Genomic DNA, 16610 nt, shown 5'->3' with positions numbered 1-16610 from the left:
TGATGGAGAAGGTAGAGGACAGCATCCTCCACCCCCACTCTCTCCCTGTATTCAAACTGGAGAATATCTTGGACTTGCTGTACCTGTGACTTCAGCAACTGCAGCACTAACCTCTCCAAGGTCTTCATTATGAGGTCAATGCTACAGGGTGATAATCTCTGGGATGCCTGATACTGGGTAGTGGGACAACACAGGATGTTGTCCAGAGGGAGGGGACATGCCTCAACTGTAGACTCAGGTTGAAGATACTGGAGAGGACTCCCGAGCTCACTTAGAAATGAGCAAGGTCTCAGCAGCCTGGGACACACATTATCTGGACCGGCTGCTTTTCTGATGTATAGCCTCTGCAGCTCCCTCCTCACCCGATCTGTGATGTGAGGGAGAGCTGAAGGGGAGGGGGCGTGTGAAGTAGGTGGAGGGCAGTTATCCCCCGTGAGGGAAGGAGTAATGGGAGATGTCTGTCCCTTAAGATGGTAGAGAAGCTTGAATCTAGACTGGGTTGCTTGACACGAGGATGTTTTGCTTCAAATCGCAGAAGTTTCCTCAGGTAAAATTCTTGCTCTGGTGGTCTGACTTCTGTCTTGACTCTTGTAGAGAAGAGTAATCAAGAAGTAACAAAAGCTGGAGTTTTAAACCTAACCAGACCCCTCCTACCAAGAGGCAGACTGCTATAGGCTAGTGACTAAACAGTAGCTCTAGTTAGCACCCTCCTAATGACAGGGCAGCTGTCCCTCTCCTGATGGCTCCCTTGACGACTCTGCTGACGACGTGAATGACTCATTACCATGAACAAAAGACTGAAACTGCTTTGACCTGAGTACCCCATTGTAAACAGGGGATAAAGCATGTCTCAGACCCCCCTCCCCGGTTAAGGCTGGGTTTCAAACATTTCACAAAGAATGCCTCCTTGACTCCTCTCTCAAACTATTTCTTCTCTCTGGCTAATATTTTAACTTCCTTGTCCTCAAACGTGTGATTCATCTCCTTAAGGTGGAGATGAACTGCAGACTGAGGTCCACTGGTGCCCTCTCTGCAGTGCTGGTATAGCCTTTTGTGTAAAGGTTACTTAGTCTCACCTGTGTAGTGTTCGATAGAATACGCTACATTACTCTGTTTGTAACCAGGGATCCTGTCCTTAGGGTGAACTAATTTCTGTCTCAAGGTGTTAACCGGTTTAAAGTAAACTGGGATTTTGTGCTGGCTGAAGATCCTTTGTAGTTTTTCCCCTACTCCTGCTAAATAAGGGAGAGACACTCTTCTTCTTGTCTCTGTCTCCTGTCTATCTGGTCTCTTTGTTCTCTGGGACTTTGTCCAGGTACCATCGTGGGTACCCACATACTGTGAGGGCTTTCCGGACAAGTTGTTCTTTAGCCCTTCCCTCTGCATTTGTGGGCACCTGTAGGGCTCTGTGTTGAAGCGTCCTCCTGATCACCCCGAGCTTGTGTTCAAGGGAGTGGTTTGAGCAAAAGAGCAGATATTGGTCAGTGTGAGTTGGTTTTCTGTAAACCCCTGTTTGGAGCTGCCTGTTCTCTCCAATCGTAACATCAGTCCAAGAAGGCTAAATGGATGTTTCTGGCATCCTCACGTGTGAACTTGATATTGGTGTCCACCGAGTTGATGTGTTCTGTAAAGTCCTCAACTTCCTGTTGCTTGATTTTAACCCATGTCATCAACATATCTGAACCAGTGACTGGGAGAGATGCCCGTGAAAGACGTCAAGGCTGTCTTCTCCACTTGCTCCATGTACAGATTGGCCACAATGGGGGATACCAGAGACTAGCCCTGGGCGATATGGCAAAAAATGTGATCACGATTTTTTTTTTTCATATCGTTCGATCTCAATTATCACAATTTTTTTTATTTGTTTCAAACTGCCAGTTTTAAAGTATCTGCAATGAAAACTGAAGAAACTTCAACATTTTAACATATGAAGTAAAAACAAAGCAAATTAAATGTGTGTGTGTGTGTATGTATATGTATGTACGTATATGTATGTATGTATGTATATGTATGTATGTATGTATATATATATACACTCAACAGGAAAACAAGTAGAAAAACACAGCAACTAGCTTAAACTCAAGTGCTTTTGCTGGTATGAAGGACCCAAAACAAACAAATTGCCCCCTTGGGGAAAATGAAAAAATGTAAACATTATCACTTTCAAGTAATGATTCTACATATGCTGTTAGCATCATTGCTACTTGCAAACATTCATAATCTTTAATAACAGTGCAGACTAGCTAGTTTCAAGTTAAACTCAATGCAAAACAAACATCTAACCATATAAATATTAGCAGCATTGAATACTGCAATTGCCTTTTGCAAACAACATTCCTTGTGGTCAAAATTTCAAACAGTAAACCCAACATTATATTAACATACAAAGGAAATGGAGCAAATTAAAAAAAACAAAACTATTTTCATTCAACTGTATTTTTGGAAATGCCCCTCAGGGATAATGAAAACCATTATATGTAAACATCATTTTCAAGTTATGATGCTACATAGCGTACACTGTTAAATCTTTGCTTATTTCAAATGTGCATCATCTTACATGCTACAAAACACCTGAATAAAATGTGCAAAACTTGTAAACATTACACATGTTGAAATTATCTAGTGCACATTATTTAGGACTTAGGCTTAGGTTTTTTGCCAGAAAGACGAGCCTGTCTACTGCATCTGGCCTTAAAGCTGCCCTGTGGCAGGACACGATACTGCCCCCTGTACTAAAAGCCCTCTCTGAGGGGGAGCTGGTGGTAGGAATACACAGGTACTGCCTTGCCAATAGGCTAACTTTGGGATATGTTTCGGAGTGGGTCTTCCACCATGCCAACGGATTGGTTTCACTGTCTGCATTTGACGCTAGCAGATAACTGTTTAGTTCTGCCTCAACAGCCTGCTGGTCAGTTAGACCAGAAGTAGAAACAGAGTAGGGCTTTTTGAAAAAGCTCCCCAGTGTTTTCTTCTGTATTTTTACTGGTGTAGCTGAAGTTGTAGCTTTTACTGCTGTAGTAGACCTACAGTGTGATGTCTTCCATTCATCCAACATTTGAGAGACAGCACTGGCCCTAACAGTCTCTACTTTGTCAGCGTGGATGTAGTAAATCTTGAAGCGAGGATCTACAAGGGTTGCCATGCACAGGAGGTCATCAGTAGCAGCATCATCAAATTTTTCATTTAGGTAGCTGGTGATTGAACTCTTGATGGCCTTGGTAAGGTCTGTGTCAGTATCTGCTGGCTTCAAGACCTCTTCATTGAATAGCTGAAGGACAGGTTTCACACGAGACACTAACATATGCTTCTCCTGAAAGGGCATCAGTAAAGTCAACAAGTGGATTTAGGGCCTTGTGGACAGACTCCAAAACATCAATGTCCTGCCATGTTGGAATCAGATGCCTGTTTTTTCGATCATCTGATAAAACCTTTGCAATAGCCTTCTCCTGCTCCAGTACTCTTGCTATCATGGCATGACGAGACCCCCACCTGGTAGGGGATTCTGTAATCAACCTGTGCTTTGGCAGTTTGAGTTCATCTTGAGCAGCTGCTAGTGCCCTTTTCTTTTTCCATGAGTAAGAAAAAGTACTGACCACTTTTTCAGACACACTGATGGCTCTCTCAATTCTCTTGTCCTTCATGCTTCCCTCTGGAGAACAGTAAAAAAAAAAAAAAAAAAAAAAAAAAAAAAAAAATTACAAACTTTTAATATAAACACAATATCATATCAGTTCGCATAAATTTAGAAAAATACTTTATCTCAAAATATTCAGGAGCTATTAGCAAAAATTAAGGGACAGCCAAAAACGTGATATGTCAAATAGATATAGCATCAGAAAGAATAGTAAATCAATAAAATAACCAGTATCATTCTGTTATTTTGAAAGCTAAACATTAATATGGAACAACTTTCTGTTTTACTCACCTATAGCTGAGTGCAGCCGGTGACCAAAACACTGCAACCGAGTCCAGCCTTTCAGAGCAACAGCTCTTACTATGTTGGCTCCGTTATCTGTTGTGATGCACACCAGTTGGTCTTGGCTCAGGCCCCATGATTCCAGTGCGTCCTCCAGCCCCTGACTGATTATTTCGGCAGTGTGGTCCTCTGGAAAATACACCGTCTGCAAGCACCTGCTTTGAAGACCCCACTCCTTGTCAATGTAATGTATTGTGAGACTCAAATAAGGCTCCGATGTGCAACTTGACCAAAGGTCACTGGTAGTTGCAAAGTATTTCACATCTTTAAGCTCAGTCTCCAGCTTTCCTCGGCATTCATCATAAAGCTGTGACATTGCAGTTTGAGAAAAATATTTTCTGCCAGGGATTTGGTACCTCGGGTCCAGCACTTTAATTAAATGCTTAAATCCCTCTTTCCCCACTGAGTTTAAAGGCATCATGTCTTTTGCAAAGCAAAAAGCAATTGCGTGTGTAATAGTTTTTCTCCTCTTAGAATGTTGCTCATATGGCGCAATGGCTGCAAAAGATGACACGATTGATTGCTGCTTTGATTCGGTGGCTGCACCACTCGAAGCGGCAGAACTGCTAATGCTACGTGTGCTGGAGGCAGTGGCAGACTGTGAGGACTCCGCTCGCATGTTCATGCTTTCCGTATAATCACTTGGGTGGTACTTCTTCAGATGATTAAACAGATTTGTTGTGTTGCCGGTTTTTGAGGGCACTGACCGCCGACATACCTTGCACATCGGCTTAATTTGCTCCGCGTCACTTTGGAGATATCCAAACCAACGCCACACAACCGACGTTGAGTGACTTTTCTTCCCAACAATAGCGTCATCTTCGGAGGATAACTCCAAGTCATGGCGGACATCTGTTTCGCTCACTGAGCTCAGTGGTTTCGCTGCTCTCAGCTCCGCGTTTAACTCCATTTTCGCTCATGCTGTTTAGAACGCGAAACAGAAGCGAAGAAGTAAAAGGTCGTCTCTGATTGGCTGTTGTCACGCATGTGACCACGTGCGTCGTCTTCATCGAGTATGATGGTGGTTTGCATCGTAGTGTTGCATTGGGGCCACCAACTGTATTATGTGTATTGCAACAATGTGCACATGTAATCGAGAAATATGCTCAGAGCTGATCATCGTAATTGACCTGAAATTTCTCACGATCATCGATCACGATCACATAATCGCTCAGGCCTACCGGAGACCCCATCGCACAACCATGAATCTGCCTGTAGTAATTCCCCCTAAACAGGAAATACGTGGTGTTAAGACAGATCTCGAAGAGTTGGCAGATGTGGTCTGGTGTGAGTTTGGTCCTTTCAAGTAGAGACACATCCTCCAGCAGTCTCTGCCTCCAGCTGCAGGTCCTTGATCTTGTTCACAAAATCTTGTTCTCCACATGGTGTTCTGAGTTATCCACTTGAGGTGCTTGGCCAAATTGTACGTGAAGGAATCTGTGCTACATACAAAAGGCCTGAATGGCACGTCCTGTTTGTGGATTTTGGGCAGTCCATAGATGCACGTAGTGGCGTCCCCAGGGTACAGTCTGTAGTATGTCTGCCTGTCTGAGTTCCTCTTTCTCCAGGTTTTGGAGGTAGCTAATTTTCTTCTTATAGCTGCTCGTGGGGTGTCTCTTCAGATGTTCGTATGTATTGGAGTCACTGAGCAAGTTGTTGATCTTGGCCTCGGTGTGACTGAGCAACAACTTGCTCAGTGACTCGAAGACAGCCTTGACGTCTCTCACGGGCATGAAACATGCTTTATCCCCTGTTTATAATGGGGTACTCGGGTCAGGGTTTGATTTTAGTGGTTACCCGGGAACCCGTGGCACCCTACTTTGGGGGCGGGCACACAACTCTTTAGACTTGCATTCCTGACTGGAATCCACCTTATTTCATAACTGTACAGAAATCTATCAAATTTGAACACAATTTGCGCAGAATTTGACTTTCTGAGACCGACACATACACAAAACGTCATCAAAAAATGTTCTGTTTATAATGCCGCGTTTTATTATACACAGATCAAATGGAGCGTTTTTGAGGGAAGAGCGAACAGCAGCCAGCGGAGTTTTTTATTTCTCTGTGCACGCGCGAACAAATCATCTGAAGATTTTATTTAACTACACAGATGTATAATAAAAGCAAATGGTGACTGGTTTATAAACACAATTATGACAGTTTTTGAGGGAAGAGCTGCCTTAGATTCTGAGCTTAATTCTGATGAACACCTTGAAGTGCTGCAGAGAATGGCAGATGACCATGACTAATAGATTTTCTGTATTCACAACAAGTGTAATCAACACTCATGGCAGCCATGATTGTTAATGGGCTGAATGTTTAATAAAACATTGGCAACTGAGATGACCCCATGCCAATCTGCCTGTGCATATTGGCATGGGGTCATCTCACCTTCTGACAAGGTTAGAAAATTTCAGAAATTACTCCAAAAACATAAATTCCCTTCCATAATTTCATCCTGTCTGATGAAGGGCGAGGCCCGAAACATCACCTTTGTTATTAAAGGCTTGTTTGGGAGCTAACTGGCTGTGTGGATCTCGTTTTTTGTTCTTCCATAATTTCACCCCAGATATCACCAGAATGCACAATTTGCATCCTTTTATATCAAAATTTTGTGGGGGGCATGCCCCCAGACCCCCCAGTTGCTTTGCCGCTATGCTGCGTAGCGGTAGGTTTGGTACCAAACTTTTCTGAGGGGCATCAAACTTTTCAGATTTTGGTGCCCTTAAGGCACACAACTATTTATTCTAAAAGGCAAACCCTGACTCATGTCAAAGCAGTTTCAGTCTTTTGTTCATGGTAATGGGTCATTCACGTCATCAGCAGAGTTGTCGAGGGAGCCATCAGGGGAGGGAAAGAAATTCACATAATCCAACACTGAGTTGCTCCTTCATTGTCCTCTGCATACTGTTCAAGCAGCATGCACCAGTCAGTGCTGTCAAAACAGTCTCTGAGCTTTTCCTCCTCTGTATGTGCTGTAGGTTATTTCCCCGTCTATCCACTTGCATGGCTTGTTTTGTATTGTGGCCATTGCAGAATAGCAACTGCATAACTTATTCTTGTGGCAGTAATTATGTATACTTGTAACTTTTTTCTCCATTTCTTCTTAAATTCTCCAGGGAATATTTCAGTCATTCAGAATAATGGGGCTCTTCTGGGTGGAGCCTCTGGTTGCTGTGTATTCCTTCTCCATCTTTCTCTTCAATCCTGTTGCACAGCAGTATGTGTATTGGAGGCTTTGGCAGATGCTGCCAAACACCACAACCTTCCTTCCTAAAAGTTCATCCAGCTGTACAGCAAACAGCAGCAATCAGTCCCTCTCCCAAGAGGTCAGTTTGAAATCAGTGTGACACAGTAGCCATCAAACTGCTGTTCTGCTCTTCAAAAATGGTGAAAAGTCAACTTAAAGCTGTTTTTGAGGACTATTTCTGTAATATTTGGCAAAAGATGACTTAAAGCAGGGCTGCCCAAGTTCAGTCCTCAATCTACCTTCCTGACACTTAGTTGTTTCCCTGTTCCAACACACCATAAGACAATGAAAGGCTTGTTACCATGCTTTTAATGAGCCTCTCATTGGATTCAGGTGTGTTGGAACAGGGAAACAGCTGTCAGGAAGGTAGATTGAGGACCAAACTTGGGCACCCCTGACTTAAAGCCTTTCCTAAAGTAGCACAGGGGTTTGAATCAGATGTCATTTTATATCGATCGGAGCATAAAAAGCAGGCTGACTAAAATATAACTTCTGTCTACAGGTGGTGCAGAAGCAGGCGTCACTCTTCTCCCTTTACAGTGGGATCACGACAATATTGTCTTTTGGCATTGCAGTGATACTGGTTGCCAGTGGTGACCAGAGAGGACGCAGGCTCTCAATCATCACACCAATTATTGGGACACTACTAAACACCCTGTACATCCTGATGGTGTCCTACTTTGAGCTGAATGTCTACCTGCTCCTCCTTGGCACATTCATAAGTTCTCTATTTGGAGGCTTTGGATCATTTGTTGGTGGCAGTTTTTCCTATGTAACAGACTTGTGTAATGGCCAGAAGATGAAGACTCTCCGCATGTCCATGGTGGAGATGGTGCTAGGCACATTTGCTGGCATTGGTGCATTATCATCAGGCTACTTCATAAGAGCCGCAGGCTTTAACTGGCCTTTCATTACATGTGCACTGTGTCAATGTTGTCTCCTGTTTTATGCAATCTTCATCTTAGAAGAGACTGTAGAGACTGCACCATCTGATGCAGGTCACCTGGGTGGAGTACTAAAGTGGGCAGCCATTAAAAGGACACTTCGCCGAGTTTACAAAGTGTTCTCTGAGGCTAGCTACAGACACAAAACCACCTTGGGCCTCATGATGGCAATCATTGTCACATCTTACTTTGCCTTTGTGGGCGGCTTTGCCATGATCTTACTTTATGAGCTGAAGGAGCCACTATGTTTCAATGAAGTTTGGATTGGGTGGAGTTCTGCAATGAGCTCCTTAATGTTCCCAATCAGTTTTGTGGGAGTGTATGTATTAACACACTGCAGGATTTCACAGCTGGTCACAATCCTCCTGGGGATCTTGTCAATCACTATTGGGTTGTTGCTGGTGGCTTTATCCAAAACAACTTTAATGATATTTATGGGTAAGGAGAACGCTGCTCACATCACATGTTGAAGTTCCTCTGGAAGTTAAGTTTCACCTAACTTTGTTTTAATGGGAACCAGAATTAAACTCAAAACTGTCACTTGCACTTCCCTTACTGTTAGAGTAGCTTTGAGAAATGAGTGATTTATAAACTCTTGCACATGTTGTAGATTTGTTGTTCTACTACTATGCAAATAAGACTTTAATGTGCAGGGCCTCCGACTTAATCAAAAGCTTGATGGCATGTGTTCTAAGCATTGCAAACTATTTCACAACATGGCTTCCTTAAGGAATACCTAATACAAAAATGCAAGTGGTTTTATGGTGTCTCCTACTCCACTCTGTCTACAGGATGGATAATCTGCATACAAAGTAGGTTGTATTGCGTTGCATAACTGGTCATCAGTGTATCTTTGGGCATGAAGTAACGTGTCACTGCTTTTTGCTGAGAACCACCTAGTGGACCTTAAATTTGACTTGTTCATTGCAGACATAACAATGGTTTGTGTATTCAACTGAAATCCAAGACTTGGATTCTATAGCCACAAGGATTTTTTTTCCCCCCCCCCCACCCCTTTTACTAGCACTACTGCCTATGTACTTGCTCAGGGGCAGTGTTGCCACAGTTACTTTGCAAAAGTAATCCAATTCCTGATTATTCCTTGAAACGGTAACTTGGTTACATTACTGTTGACTCACTTTTAAAATTATCAAAGCTAGATCAATCAACATTTATTTATAAAGCGCTTTACAGCACCGACTGGTGTCCAAAGTGCTTAACATTAAAAACAAATTTACAAAATAAAACACATATAAAATAAAATTTTAAAACACATAAAAAAAAAAAACATAAAAATAACAGAACATGTCACCTCCCCACTAAGTGTTAAAAGCCAGTTTAAATAAATAAGTCTTTAACTTAGATTTAAAAAGTGCTAGGTCAGGAATAGTACGTAACTCAAGAGGTAGCTCATTCCACAGTCTGGGGCCAGCTACCGCGAAAGCATGATCACCCCAGCGTTTATATCTTGACCTTGGAGCATCTAAGTAAAGCTGGCCAGACGCCCTTAACGTCCTACTGTAGGTGCGCAAAGTTAAAATTTCAGACAAGTAGGGAGGTGCAAGGCCATAAATAGCTTTAAAAACAAACATTAAAATTTTAAAATCAATTCTAAAACGAACTGGAAGCCAGTGGAGTGAGTATAGGATGGGCGCAATATGCTCACGTCTAGAAGTGTTTGTCAAAAGACGAGCAGCAGCATTCTGCACCAACTGGAGACGCACAAGAGACGACTGATTAATGCCCGCATAAAGTGCATTACAATAATCAAGTCTGGAGCTGATGAAAGCATGAATGGCCGTCTCAAGATCACGTCTACTGAGAAAGTGCTTTATTTTAGCCAAGAGGCGAAGTTATAAAAAACTAGCTTTGACAACAGAATTTATCTGTTGATCAAACCTCAAACAGCTGTCAAATATCACTCCCAAATTCTTGACAGCTGGTTTTACATAGTTAGCCAAAGCACCAAAATTTGGTGTTACCACATTTGGTATCCCAGTGCGCTCAAACACCATGATCTCAGTTTTACCATTATTCAGGTAAAGGAAGTTTCGGGACAGCCACTGCTTTACATCACGAATACAATTAAATGATGATGACAAAGCATCACTCCCATTAGTCCTCACAGGCAGATAGATTTGCAGATCATCTGCATAACAATGAAAGGACAAATTGTGCTGGGTTATAATTGACCCCAATGGCAGAATGTACAAAGAAAATAGAATCGGCCCAAGGACAGATCCCTGCGACACTCCACAGCACAGAGGAGCAGTTGATGAGGAAAGGTCCCCAATCATGACAGAAAAGCTCCTTTCAGCCAAATATGATCTAAACCACTCAAGTGCAGTACCATGAATGCCAATAAAATGTTCCAACCGGGAAACAAGTACTGTGTGATCCACAGTATCAAAGGCTGCTGTGAGGTCCAACAGAACCAGCACAGCAGGATTCCCTGCATCCAACGACAGAGTAATATCATTATGAACTTTTAAAAGTGCTGACTCAGTGCTGTGTCGCGATCTAAACCCAGACTGGAATTTTTCAAGGATGAGATTGTCTTCTAAAAATGATTGTAACTGTAAAAAGACAACCTTTTCTAAAACCTTAGATAGAAATGGCAGATGAGAGACAGGTCTAAAATTGGATAAAACTGATGAGTCCAGGTGAGGTTTTTTAAGAAGAGGTCGAACCACAGCATGTTTAAAAGCAGCTGGAACAGACCCTGATCTAAGACAAGCATTGATAAAAGTTAGGAGACCCGCCCCAACAGTATTAAAAACCTCCTTCAGCACCTTAGCTGGAACAACATCAAAAGGACAACTTGTAGATTTTATGTGTTTTACAACATCAGCGAGAGATGCAAAAGAATTAGATTACAGATACACTCAGCAACTGCCAACACCCCCTGCTACCTCAACATGGAAATAACCTGTTTTGCAAATACTGACTTTATAGACACCCTTTCTAGTCTTCTTGACCTCATGGTTAATTAACAGTAAAATGTACATTTTCTAACCTACAGTTTATAAATCTAACTTGAATTCTTTCTAAGCATTTTAGTTGTAGTATAAAATTGTCTTCATAAGTGGACCTCTAACTTACGGGTGTTGTGGGGTGCTACAACCCTCCGGCACCCTCTTTCCACCCGAGTTCACTCTGGTTTCTGAGCACAGAGTGGGTAACATGTAGCATGACCAGGTTGACAGGCAAGAAAGTTTTATCTATTTTTACATCAGATCTTTCTCAAGGAGACTAAGTGCTTTTGGGTGGGGGCAGGAATTAATGCATCGCAGATCATCTTTTTTTGTTGACACAGACAGGCAGGCTTTTCTTTTTTTTTTGTTTCTTTTAAAGCAAAAAATGTCTTTGTAAAGCTCAGTGCAGGTGTGCTGTGGTCACTGCACTCAGACTGCTGGTTTTCAACTCAGAGCTGCTGCACAAACTGAAAGTGGGCAGTTAAGTCAAACCCCAACATTTCCTTGCCCACGGGTCAGTTTTAATGCTGCAATCGACACACCATTACAAAGTAATAGTAACACAGCAAGTCGGAGAAATAACTAATCTGATTTGGAAAGATTGGCACACTGGATTACTCGTTAACGAAAAAGCGGTCATATTAGTGTAACGTATTAACTGGCATCACTGCTTAAGGGTGGGTAAAAGCAGACTCTACTCTGACACTCCCTAGGAGACTTGTGTTGCAATTTGGCACTACATAAACTGAATTAAAGTTGACAACCCAAGACCTACATTATCTTTGGTTCATCCTGTCTGCTATGAAATGGAAGACAATGTAAATAAAAGCATCCTGTTAGAGGTAGCTATTGGGAAATAAGAGGCCATAATTGCCACTTGAGTAACTTGTTATGCAGCCAGGATCTAAAATTTGCTGTTCTGAGTTTTGATCTGTATTTTACCTGACTGTATTGCATGTTATCACTTGTTTGTCACAGCAAGGTTGGCAATGAGTCTGTCTAGCATGCCATTTCCTGTCCTGCGTACCATGATGTCTGGAACTGTCCCACATTCTGAGCAGGGTAAGTCTGGGACTGTACAGGATCTACAGAAATGTCTAATCTGTGGCATCATCTGAAGGGCCCTGAGCCAGTCAAATGGGATCATAGTCAGCCCATACAGTGACTGAGATGAAGAGCTAGGCTTCCACTAACTTCCCAGACTTGGCAATCAGAAGTGAATCTATATGCAATGTCATACTTGCAGCTCTACAGTAATCATGCCTGTTCTTGACCTAAGATTAGAAGATGCCTGATAACTGCTTCTAGAATCATGAGTTCCCTGACCAGACATATTGCGTGACACTGAGAAGTGGGTGGGGCCTCATTCAGGTCCCATACAGTTCCATAATGTGATAGTATTGCAATTTGACTTCATTCACTCAAAGAATAGTGTGGTGGGCCAAGTGACTAATTCACTTGCTTTGAACAGGTTCTTTGTTGAAGACGACTTGTGCCCATTCAGCATGTAATGCCAGGTCCAGCATCCGGCATAAAACCTGCCAAATCAATATGCACATGTGTTGTGGTGACTCAAAGCAAAAAGGGGAAGCCAGAAGAACATGGATTCCTTGAGTCAAAATTGCACTTGTTACCTTTTCAGTGGTTGGAGCTTGTAGAACAAGGGTGGGCATCGTGGGCCGAGACACTGCAGGTTTTCCGTGTAACCAATCACCTCAGCAGGTGGGTTGCTGATGAGCTTCTGCTCTGAACATAAACACCTGGTTGTCAAATCACCCGCTGAGGCGATTGGTTGCACGGAAAACCTGCAGTGTCTTGGCCCTTTATGGCACGGTTGCCCACCCCTGTTGTAGAGCAATGGTTGGTAGTCTTTTCCATATATTTAGGTTCTAAAGCTTCTACATTTCTTCAAAGGAAAGCCAATCGAACATGAGAAGTAAAGGTGAGTCTTAAGTTGTAATTATTCTGTGTTCAGCTCTGTTGATGAGGTCTCACCCATTTTCCAAATGGGCAATTGAAGCGGCACCCGTCTTGTGGCGTATGTGGATGTACCTGCAGTAAATGAAATCATGGAAATTGACACTGAATGAAAATCATGCATTCTGGAAGGTCTGCCATACAGTCACATTCATGGGGAAAGTATGATGTACACTAGTTTTGGTTAGATTGACCTTTCATAATGACTATCAAAGTAAGAACAGTGACTTCTGATGTTTCTCTCCTCCCCAGGAGCACTGTTTGCCTGGATCTCTTGCCTAGAAACTTTATCTGGCTCTGTAGCAGGGACTGTTTTTGCTGAAGTGTATTCTGCTACAGTGGCCTGGTACCCTAGCTTCATATTCTTGTTGGCAGCTGGAATTAGTCTCATCCCTCTAGTTCTTCTAGGGTAAGTTCATTGGCACTGAAGACCAATATAGTGTGCATTACTCTTTTTGTAATTGAGCATAGACTATGGTTAAAATGGGGTTTATACGTAGTGGTTATTTGTCACTTGTGGCTTTGGGGATGCTAAATAAGAAACCCCCCCTAACGTGACATAAAATAGATCTTATACAACATGACCACTTGAAAGTTTCAAGCAAAAATGACTTCTTAAATTGCCATATTGCAGTGGTTTAAAGTACATTTAACCTGCACACCTGAATGAGCTAACTTGCTTGTGCCAGAGCAGGGAGATGGGAAATGTGTAGGTTAGATGCAGTGATTGGTACAGTTCTGCTAATCAGTAAAGCTAACTTTTCTGTTAGCAAATTAGCTTTTCAGCTAACTCTGAAAACCATCAGCAGACAATTGGCATCCACTAAATCTAGTTCTGCTACCTTTCAGGCCACCAGCTTTTATTTGATTTTTTTTCTGGCATAGTGAGTAAAGGTTAATGGTGAAACATTTGTAAACCTTATCATGCATGGTAGTTCCTGTATGTTTTGCAGTAGTCAGACAGCTGTAAGCTCAGCCCTCCCTGGCAGGCTGCTGCAAAAAAAAATGTCACTTTCCACATGTGGCAGGAGATATGAAAAGCAAGGCACTTTTCACTTATAAAGAACTAATCCAGACAGTTTATCAACATTAATGGTAGTAGAGAAGCTTGAATCTTCGACTGGACTGGGTTGCTTGACGCGAGGACATTTCACTTTTAATCGCAGAAGCTTCCTCAGCTAAATTTCTTGCTCTGGTAGTCTGACTTCTGTCTTGATTCTTGTCACACTTCACAAACAGAATTTTCAGTTTTGCAAATGCCTTTTTGTCACAAATGAGAAATGACATCTACAAATACACAAGTTACACACTGTAACGTGTTGGTTTTTACAAATGAATAAACCAACCAACCAGTGATTGAGAGGAGACTCATTTCCCATAATGCCTTTAGACAAATGTGTCAATTAACACTCAAACCTTCAGAATTAGCATGTTACTTTAACAGATATGTGCAATATTTTCACTTTGAGTTGCCATTAATGTCTACAAACTGTCCGGAATCCATTTTGTAATAAATGAAACATGACTGAAGTGTGTTGCTTGTCATGTCTTCTGACAGATGTCTTGTCACTGCGTGTGGTAAGACACTTGCTTACAGTAGTAGGCAGGTTGCATAAACAAGCTCAGGGGTGCTTAAATTCAAAACTGGCTTATCAGTAGCTGACAGTGTACAGAGTCAATACTGAAGTTAGCAGATAGCTGTGACTTCTGCTATTTTTTATTTATTTATTTTTGCATTAGAAAAGTTAACTTATCAATTAGTAGTTATCAAAGCTAACTTTCTGGTTAGCTTTGATAACTACTGGTTAGATGGTAATTGAGGACCAGGTTGAAAGCCAGTGTATGACAGCAAAAGTCTCATCAGCTCAGCTCTCAATGATGCATTGCTGTGGCTGTAGATAAAGTTGTACACACTTCTCATCTGCCAAGTCAGCAGTTGCTTTTCTTTTTTGTATAACTTGTGCAATGTACTTTCCTTTAAGCTTATTCTGTCTTGTTTGATACATATTTTTAATGAGTTAGACATCATAGATCAGGGTTTTACTTTAATTCTATCTGGCTTTTCACTCAATTTCACAATTTTTCATGTACAAAAGTCTGGCGCAGTATGACACTTGTCTCGCTACACTTGAAAGAGCTGAGTCGGTCTCAAACAAGACACTTCTGGAGTCACACGTCACTGCTACTGTAGTTTCTTAAGAATAGTTGAGTGTTCAATGTCATAAGGGTACTTGTCTGTAGTGCAGGGGTAGACTGAAGTGTGGCAGCAGTTGGCACACTTGCCTTCCAGCAGTAGGCTAGTGGCTTAAAGCTCACATTCTCATGAATCTGGTATGTCACAAAAGGCAAATGGGAGAAGCCAAAATAAAGTAGCTGGCTCAAATCTGGACAACCTGAGTTGCTGTTAAAGTATTAAGGCTACTGGTATATTGGGGGGGGGGTAGATTTTTTTTTTTTCTCCTTTTGTAAAAGGCAAACGTGGGTGTCTAAAGTGACCCATGAGAATGGGGAAGCCTTCAACCCTGATGAACATAAGCTTCACCCTTGGTGTCATGTATGCAGCCAAACATCTTGACTCACTTGGAGTTGTAAGGGTTCTTGCAAATGAATACCACAACACTACATACTTTCCCTATATGTCTGGTGTCAAATCGTGGTGCAATGAGCAAAACCCACAAGAAGCACTTGTTCTTAAATTGGGTCAGAAATGAAGAGTAACACTTAAATTGTGTAGTTTTATTTTGTATAAAATTTTTAAGGACTTTATTACTAAATTGAAACACTTTTCTGACCTCATTAACCCACTTGCAATAGCTTGGTGGCAGCCTGCAATTCAGGAATCACTGCATTTGGCTCTGAATAACTGAATTAGAGGATAATGACTATAATATGTAGAATGTTTGATTTTTGCACTACTTTAAAGTAATCAGTCAGTAACTGAAAAGATGGGTCTATAGTGCCTCTGGAAAGCATTCAGACCTTCACTCTGTCCAAATTTTGTTACGGGACTTTTTTTTTTTGTCCCTTCAAAATTCTACTTGAACCACCCATAATGACTTTTTTTAAACAAGCTTACAAAATAAAAATCACGTGTACATAAGTATTAACACCCTTTGCTCGGTATGTTGTTGATGCATCTTTGGCATCAATTACAGCTTTGAGTCATGAATATGATGCTACAAGCTTGGTACACCTATCTTTGGGCAGTGTCAGTGCACAGACATTTTCAGATCTCTCCAGAGGTGTTCAAACAGATTCAGGTCTGGGCTTCAACTGGACCACTCAAGGACATTCAAAGTTGTCCTGAAGCCACTCCTTTGACTGTGTGCTTAGGGTCTTTGTCCTTCTGAAAGATGAACTGTCACCCCAGTCTGAGGTCAAGAGTGTTCTGGAGCAGGTTTTCATCCAGGATGTCTCTGTACATTACTGCATTCATTCCCTCAATCCTGACTAGTCTCCCAGTTCCTGCCGCTTGGGGGAAAAAA

General features: G+C 41.9%; 1 protein-coding gene across 2 annotated transcripts in view; it reads left to right on the top strand.

The window, feature by feature from the left end:
* Positions 1-16610, top strand: part of slc46a3 (solute carrier family 46 member 3) — a 29513-nt gene that overhangs the window by 9029 nt on the left and 3874 nt on the right. The window contains exons 1-5 of one of the 2 annotated variants that reach the window (XM_034178309.1): positions 3805-4160; positions 7099-7308; positions 7732-8611; positions 12127-12210; positions 13378-13534. In XM_034178309.1, coding sequence (XP_034034200.1) covers positions 7123-7308; positions 7732-8611; positions 12127-12210; positions 13378-13534 — 1307 coding nt within the window. In that variant the 5' untranslated portion in view covers positions 3805-4160; positions 7099-7122. Of the gene's footprint in view, positions 1-3804; positions 4161-7098; positions 7309-7731; positions 8612-12126; positions 12211-13377; positions 13535-16610 lie in introns of those variants that run through there. The other variant, XM_034178310.1, reaches the window with a different exon arrangement.

Source organism: Thalassophryne amazonica, chromosome 9, assembly GCF_902500255.1.
Source record: "Thalassophryne amazonica chromosome 9, fThaAma1.1, whole genome shotgun sequence".
Taxonomy (NCBI): Eukaryota; Metazoa; Chordata; class Actinopteri; order Batrachoidiformes; family Batrachoididae; genus Thalassophryne; species Thalassophryne amazonica.
Note: the sequence above shows the minus strand (reverse complement) of the source record. Positions and strands in the feature narration are given on the sequence as shown.